Source organism: Castor canadensis, chromosome 4 (assembly GCF_047511655.1).
Source record: "Castor canadensis chromosome 4, mCasCan1.hap1v2, whole genome shotgun sequence".
Lineage (NCBI taxonomy): Eukaryota > Metazoa > Chordata > Mammalia > Rodentia > Castoridae > Castor > Castor canadensis.
The window spans coordinates 41,372,842-41,381,654 of NC_133389.1; the positions used below are offsets into that span (position 1 = coordinate 41,372,842).

Genomic DNA, 8,813 nt, shown 5'->3' on the forward strand with positions numbered 1-8,813 from the left:
TGACATTAAAACCAGCAACAGTTAATTGTTACCACTTCAAGTGGAAACACTGACAGAAGAGGAAAGGAAGGTGTCTAAGTTCAGGCAGATAAAGCTGTTAATTGCCACCCTTTTATGTAGATTTGTTTAATAATGAAAACAATGTGGCTAATCATATAATGTTTCTATTTGTTCCCCAAGGGCTCTTCAGGGAAAGTTTCAGTCAGGGCTAGATTTCAGCAGCTACCAACTGTGCAAGGACAAAAGCAGAACAATCAAGGCGCTCAGTGCCAGCAAACAGCTGAGAGTGGCTCCAGGACACCCCACCTCCTGGCCCTATCCGGAAGGAGCCAGGAGCTGCTGGACTCACAAGCTTTGGGGTGGGGGAGAAGGAAGTGGAAAATGTAAAATTAGAATAGTATAACTTCACCTAAAGAGGCAAAGAGAAAGAAAGATTGGGGGAGGAAGGGAAGATTGGGGGAGGAAGGGAGAAGAAAGGAAAGGAAAGGAGAAGGGGGAGGCGGGGAGAGACTCCCATGTATTTGGTTTTTTTAACCAGAGAGGCAGGGTAGAATTTAATAAAATGAAAATCCTGTCCAATGCTGTCCCTTCAGGACATGGTGGCAATACTGGACGTGTCCTATGCACCCTCATACACAGTTACTAAGATAATCCTAGCTACCTAGTGATCTCAAGAGGGTATTTCAGGGAACAAATAAAGCACTCTGTATATGTCTTATATAAATGTAATGTATATTATTTACAAATTTGTACTTTGCTTCCCTTGGTAAATGTATTATCTAATTGTTTTCAAACTCTTTAGTGCCAATTAATGGGAGCATTCAGACATACCTCTGACCACTCATGCACCCTCTCTCACTGTACAAACACACGTATAATAAGGGATATTCATTTTTTTGTGTGTTCCTGTGTGAGCATAGGAGGGTGGAGTTAATTCTCCTTCTACCTTCTACCCTACTAGCCCCATGCCACATCTTACTGCCTTAAGTTGATTTCCAAATACCTCCCCAATATGATCACAATTTAATTTTCATTTGAATCCCAGGGCCTTATGCCCTCCAGTCTTTGATTACACTGATACATCTAGACTCATGTGCTCATGCCACTAAACCTACCCTCTTACCTTTGCTTGAGCAGCATTCTCTTCTTGGAATGTTCTTCAATCATCACCTGATTAAACTTACTCCTATTTCAAGGCCCATTCTGGTTTTACCTAATCCATGAAGCATTCCACCATCACCATGTACTACACAGCTCCTCCCTTCTGTAAATCTGTAAACCAGCACCTGCTTGATCATTCATGTGTCACCTACCCATGGTGTCCGCTCAGTCATCCTCCACTTTTTCTTATTCCTCTACTGAACTTTACACTCCTTGGGGATGTATCTTTGGACCCCCCAGTTTCCCAGCATTTGAACCATCTAAGCAGAAACCCACAAAATATTTAGGGGCCATATTTCTCATTTCCAATGCATTTTTGAAGCTATTATATTACTAAATGTTGAATTTAATTTCTTTCCTGGTTAGCCTTTCTGTGGTGAAATTCCTTCACAGGTACAACTCTACAAGTCTAAATAAAGGCCAGAGATCCAAAATGACAGTCCATTTCTTACAGCCAACAATTCAACTGGTACTAAAGAATATATCAGAAAAGAGAAAGACTTTAAAAAGCAATCCCTAAGATTCATACTCATGTCAACAAATGGAAAAAAACTAAAAACCTAAGCACTGGGCCTACGTTTACATTACTCATAACTTAAATTCATTTTCAAACTTGAAACTCATTTTATTTCTGAATAGGTGTAGAGATCACTAAACTTTTTTCTATCTTTCAAACTTCAAAATGGAAATTTAAGTTCCATATTTGAAAGAAGAGATGATGAGAGACATGAAGACAAGATGCTAAGTGTGGATCTCAGAAAACAGCTGAATCAAAGCAAGTAAAATTTAAGTGATTGAAAATAAAACTGCATTTGCAGAAACAGATTAGCCAGGCTCATGAGCAAATAAGCGTTTTCACAGTTACATTCATGTGCACCTTGAGGTGACTCCAAATCACAAGTCAAAATTGTCTTTACTGTTAAAGAGGCCTGACCCTAGCCTAAAATTTAAACATCACTAGCACAGTGAGAAAAATGATAAAAGCAATTCCAAACTTTCCTCCATCTCCACAATATTTCTGAGATAATACAAAGAGAAAAGGCAAAACCAGCAAATTAACAGTTATGAACTGTTTCCTATTTTAACAGCTGCTGGTACCATTGAGCTTCATTTTATAGAAACCCTAACAGTTTATTTAGAATGTAATGCATTATGCAAAAAGAATCTTCACTGTGCAAAAGATTCACACAGATTTCCCTTAATTAATAAACCCTCCTACTTAATTTTTAATACAATGCGATTTATCAAACTTCAATTTACTTAAAACCTTCAGTAATCCTATTGTGGCATAAAGAGTTATATGCATGTTTTCTCCCAACAATGAGGTAAATCTGCTATTTAGAAATTTTCTCAAAGGTCACCTTGAACTACAGAAAAAAAAAAACCAACCTGATGTTCATTATTTGTATTGATGTATCTAAACTATGAGTAAATAAATCAGCCATGTTACCAGCACAAAGCTATTGAAATGTTAAGATTTATTTTCAGGTGCCACTGAGACTAAACAAAGATTGTAAGGGATAGAACAAATAGAAGGAAACTCTTGGGGAAAAATTAATACATTGAATCATTATCTTAAAGCAGCATTCCCTGCAGAACAAAGTGATGAAACTATCACAAAGCAACAACATTTCTGCATGTAAAAAAAAGAATTAACCTAGAATAAATATATAAATAACAGTATATTCTGTTAAGCCAGTAACAAAGAAACCCCTTAGTGCTGTAAAACAAAGTCCCCTCAAATCCCCATTTTTTTTTTTACAAAGAAGCATGAAGATCCTTTCACAATGGTTTAAACTGTATTTATAGTAACACAGTGAAGACTTGAGATAAAAGTCAAAAGGATTAAAGTCAAAGCCCCAGCTCGACATGAGTTATGGTTTTGATTTTTATTCTTATTGTGGTCTACAAATATTAAGACAGAAGATACTTCCATTTGATTGTGGGATCCTCTGAGACTCTACAACCTTAGAACAGCAGATAAAACAGATGAAAATGCATCTGGTTTGGGAGCCGACTCCATATTAAATGGCAATGCGCAAAGTAACAACTACAACTGCAGAAGGCCTTGGAGGAGGGAAGGAGGCTAAAGGCTAAAATTCTGCAACTGATGCAGGGCAGGAAGAAAGAAGGAAAAAAAAGAGGGGGGGGGGTGAAGAAAATGTGGTATTATTGTTTTAAGATGGCAGCCTGTTAATAATCACTGCATTCCTGAAAATGCAGGCAAATTACACCACCATTCCTCCTTCCGTAAACTGAGCAAACCCACCACATACCAGCATTACACTCCCTGAGGAAACAGTAGAGCTTGGTAGCTGAATCTATATGTAAAACAAAATCCCTGGAGTTGCCACTCAGAGTTTGCAGATTCGGAGACTGTATACTTTTCCCACAAAGAAAGAAAGAAAGCAAAAATTCTGTTGTTAACTGGAAATTCTTACTTTAGGAAAATTATTCTTCTCCATATATGTTTTTCTTAAAATGAAGATGAAGCTACATTTAAACATAAGCTTTTGGTCACAGTTCAAAAATATTCATTTTACATTTTCTCCCTGTTGTGTTCTCTCTTTTAAGAAAAACCACACACAAACACACACCAGCAGATGGTGGGTGTGTGTATGAATCTTACGAACTGGAAGATTATTCTTAGTGTTAAGAGTACTTAAGTACTCTTTCTAGTTCACACAGTGCAAGAATCTCATACTGAGTTGCACATTTTCCATCCATTCTTAGTCTTTACTTTTACAATCTGATTCCTGGTTTAATATTTGATAGAAAAAAAAAAGGGTAAAAGTCCTAAACAACAGCAAAACCAGCAGGACCATTTAAAAACATGGAATAATAGTATCTATACTACAAAAATGCTTTTAAAATTCCCTTTTCTTTGAGTGTAAATTAATATTATTAATTATAAAAGTAAAAATACTTTATTGTGCAAGTTTGGAATAGAGTCTGAGTCCATATGCATTCATGTAATTATATACACTAGAACATTAACAAATGTAACCACTATCCAAATGGGTCAATTTCTCCTTTATTCACAAAGAATGACCATAATTCACTTTTACAAATCACAAATTTCTGAAAATGACATTTCCAGTACAATTACTTGCTATTTTATTCAGCATTTTATTTCAACTGTCACATTTTAAACGCATACACATTTGTACAACTACCAAGGGAAAAATAACTTGGACCAAATTGAAAAATTACCATAACTACTAGTTCAATATGTCTGGTTAAAATAGAGACATCTGGTCTATCATTAATTCTTTTGTGTTGATGACTCCTAGTGTCTTTTCCCATTAATGAACTTTACAAGAGGAAAATTCAACTTTTGACAAAAACTGTGACTCAGAAATCTACTGCAAAGGTATAGCAATAAAGATATATCACAATTCCATCAAATGAAGCTCAGTACGTTTGAGAGTAGTAACATACACTGATTGAATACAAATGGCTAGCTTTCAATTCCATCAGAATAATGTTATCTACTAAATAATTCTCTGCAGGCAGATAGGGCTAATTCATGAATCATTATTTTAAATATTTATAAATCAACTTATTGTTCACTTGTTTAAAATATATACAATGAAGCTCTATAATAGTACTTGATTGTCACTCCAAGGAACCTGAATAATGCATTTTCAGAAGCCTCGCACACCCCCACACAATTCTGAATTAATGGCGAAGCAAACAATAAGTAAGGTACTATGGTCTGGCAAAAACTCAGTGATAACATCAATCTGGCATCTACTTAACACTTACTGCTTACTTCTCATATATCCCTATAACTAAGTTTCCTCTCCCAGACACAGTTCATTAGAGAATGACTATCACCCGCCCATTCATGCACAGCGAGAGTGATTTAGCGATTAACACAAACACAGATAAGAGGAGAAATGATCACATATGCCACTACCAAATTAAGAGATGAACAAGTAAAAGGGCCTGGCCACTCCCGCTACCAATAACCAGATTACAATTTAAAGGGACTTTTGTCACTTCTTCGCAGGGCAATAGGGCCAATTATCTAAACCCCTTTGCAAGAATCCAAAGACATATTAGCAAGGCCCTTCAAAGAAACTCAGATAATTACTTTTGACAAATGTCCTCCTTGAGCATAATGTAGTTACTCAAACGCTTTTTAAAACGACGAGAGTTACGGTAAAACAATCTTTACAAAGTCAACCCAATAACACGTCCTGAGTTCCCCCCCACACCCTACTACATTCACCCTGCTTTCTTTTGGCCAATTTATAACAGGCAGCAAGTTGGTGAATAAATATTTAATTTATGCAGCCAAAACCCTGAAAGGCTCAGCTTCAAATGTAATGCCTTGCATTCCCGTGAGACACACGGTACAGAAATACCCTTAAAAAAAAAAAAAAAAAACGTTTACAGCTGTAAACGTTTACCCGTTTAAAAGATGGGGGGAAAAGAAAAGAAAACACACACACATATACATGCATCAAACCACAGACGCCGACGCCCCTCTGCCAAGCAGCATTTCTATAGAGACATTCTTTCGATGATTAAAACGTAAGCGCCGAAAGGTTAAAGAAAAGGAAAAGGAGTCAAGTAACACCGCCCAGAAAGGCAGCAGTAAAACACACCTAGCTGTACACTCTAAACCTGCCACAACAAATGGCACTGACCCAACTTCACCAAACACACACTCACACATACTCACGAATTGCACACACGTGCACAGAACGTACACACAAACACCGAGCAGAGCACAATACCTACAAACACGGCGAACCGGATCCACACAAAACATGCACGTATCACTGTGCATACATAATGCACACGCCACGGCACACAGACACGCAATGATCGAGCCCCACATGCACACGCCCCACAAGTCCGTGTCGGACACACACTGTGCATGCACGTGTAAAATGTTTGAACTCACAAACGCCGAACAGACACCCAGACCGTGTACAGAGTTATTGATGAAATTCCGGGGGGTGGAGGGGCCAGGAGGGAGTGGTAATTGCCACACAAAGGTCTCCGGAGCGGCAGAGAGGGAAGCGGAGCGGCGCCGAGCGCTCGGAGATTCACCGGTGGAGAAGGCACAGCCGAGCCCCGAGCGCGAAGTACCGGGAGAAGTGTCCCGGGCGGTCCCGGGCGCGGCGGGCGCGGGGCTCCCCGAGATAATCGCTGCGCCCCTCCGCGCGCGCACGCACACACACAGGGGCCCCTGGGCGAGCCCACTCCCGCGGAATAACAAAGAGCAGGAGCCGGGCGAGCGGGCGGCGGCTGGGGCTGGAAGTGGCCGTCTCCGCCGCCGCGGGCCGGCGCGGGGCGAGCGGCGGGGCTGGCGGGACGCGCGGGCGGGGGAGGGAGGGCGGTACGTACCAGGCGGGCAGCCTCGGCCCAGGTGCGGTCCTTCTTCTTCCTCTTGTCTTTCATGTTTGCATCTCATTGATGGTTCTGATGATGACGTGGGGGATTCCACGGGGTGCTCGGGGTTCGGGCGCGGAGACAATGACCCAGTGACCCGGTGACCCGCACTCGCTCCGCGGGGGGAGGCGCGCGGGCGGCGGCGGCGGGTGGGAGGGATGGAGCGAGGGGGTGGGGTGGGTGGACGGGTGGGGGCGCGCGGCGGCGGCGGCGGCGGCGCGCGGCGGGCAGGCCGGGGGCGGGGGCGGCGGCGGCGGCGGCGGCGGCGCCGGGGCCGGGGGCGGGGGCGGCGCCGGCCGGGCTCGCTCGTGCGGGGCTTGCGCTGCGCCGCCGCCGCGGCCGCCGCGGTGACAGCTCCGGGGATGCTCCGCTCGGCCCCGCTCACAACAATACACTCTGACGTCACGGGGAATGGCGACGCGGCCGCACACTCGCCGCGCTCACACTCGCCGCCGCGCTCACACTCGCTCGCCTTCCGCGCGCGCACACCCGCGCACACTCGCCGCGCGCCCCCTACTCCGGCCACGCCCTTAAGCCCTCGCGAGACCCCTCCGCTCCCAACCCGGCCCCCAAATCCACAGGGCGATGCCCACTCCGGGAAGGCGGGTCCTCCTTGGTCCCCCTGTCCCGCTAGGGCCGAAAACCGCGGACACTGTGGCCTTTGGAACTTATGCAGACTCTGCTGGCAACTCGGCGCCTCTGTTCTGTGCGTACACACACATACACACTCACTCCGCACTACTCCCCTCTACTGGACTCCTTTAACCCTGTTTCTGCTTGACTGGGTAGATGCCCAGAACCTTGTTCAACAGAATCAGCCTCTTCTGATACAGACTAACATTGAATGTGCAACTTGATACAATGTTGAGCCCGCTACATCCTCTTCAACACCGCAAGACTAAGATCCCTGGATCAAGGCAATGCCATGCCATGGCACTAATTATTTCTAAATAACGTGGAGTCATCACTCATAGCGTAAAACATGAGGCATATGGAAACAACTGAACAACTAATATTTGCGTGGTTTTTTTAATTATTTATAATTTCCAGATTTGGGATCCACGAAAAGTTGGATTGTTATTCCTATTAGTGAGTTACGGAAAAAGAATGTGTAAAGACTGAAAAGTTTGTGGTAACCTTCCAACTTCTTACTCACTGGCCAATTGCTTAGATCAATAAAGTTATTGTTAAACAAAGAAAGAAATGATGATTTGACCCACACATTAATTATGTATTTGTCTTGAGTGTCTAAACACAAAAAGGGCATTCAGATCCAGTGTTTAAAGTTATTTCTTGAGTATAACAATAATGATTTGTAAATAATACTTTGTGTTTTCATATGCATTATCTCATCCAATCCTCAAAACAAGAAAGTTAAACATATATTTTCCCCTCCGCACTGCAAATGAACAAGGTCAAAAATAAGTAACCAAGTTCTCTAGTTGAATCGGTTTTAGGAACTGAATCCAAATCTTTTGACTATAATTCCACGTTGTTTGCACTATCTGACACTACTATGATTAAAAATACTCATGACTAAGAAATGAACACTTAAATCTAATGAAAAGACATTTGCCTAAGAATGAGACCAATTATGGTAAGGTGAGTCCTTCGAGAGCACTGTCAAGTGACTGGTGTAATAAAAATGTTTGATTACCAAAAACTAAGCAGACAGTTCCTGATCATAAAGAGCTGCAGATGCTAATTCTTTAAAAATATTTGTTTTATTAAATCATTGGAATAAGATAAACGCTATGCATTAGTTTAAGGAAATAGCCAAGGACTATCTCCGCATTTCTTTCCTTCCTTTAAAAAATGTGTTTAGAGAACACACCCTTGTTATCCCTAAGGAACAATTTTACCTATGGAATTTGCAAAACTCTAACCAGGTGTATTATATTTTTACCTTACATTTCAAATATTACATTTGAGTCATGTTCACATCTGCTTTTATTCTCACAATGCTCTTTATGACTTAGGAAACTGATATATTTTCAAAGTGTTTTCATTCTAATGTTTTTTCCTTCTACTCAGAAATGCCTGTTTTAAGCAACCAGATCATAACATATAATTTGATATTTTTCTGTGAAATAGTGCTTAATAAAAAGTTTTGTAGCCAGTTAAAGGGAAGCATACATATCAGTAATTTCACAACAAGGTCAATTCTGACTTATTAAAGAAGAGAAAATATATTGTCCCACTTCAGCAGATGTAAATTTATGTTTAAAAAAGCTATTGTTTAT

At 41.5% G+C, this 8,813-nt stretch overlaps 1 protein-coding gene across 3 annotated transcripts in view; it reads right to left on the bottom strand.

Moving 5' to 3' along the window:
• The window catches only part of LOC141422491 (putative Polycomb group protein ASXL3), a 59,364-nt gene extending 52,683 nt beyond the window's left edge, over positions 1-6,681 (bottom strand). For all 3 annotated transcript variants that reach the window (XM_074070053.1, XM_074070052.1, XM_074070054.1), the window contains exon 1: positions 6,526-6,681. In XM_074070053.1, coding sequence (XP_073926154.1) covers positions 6,526-6,579 — 54 coding nt within the window. In that variant the 5' untranslated portion in view covers positions 6,580-6,681. The remainder of the gene's footprint in view (positions 1-6,525) is intronic.
• Between the last annotated feature and the right edge of the window lie 2,132 nt (positions 6,682-8,813).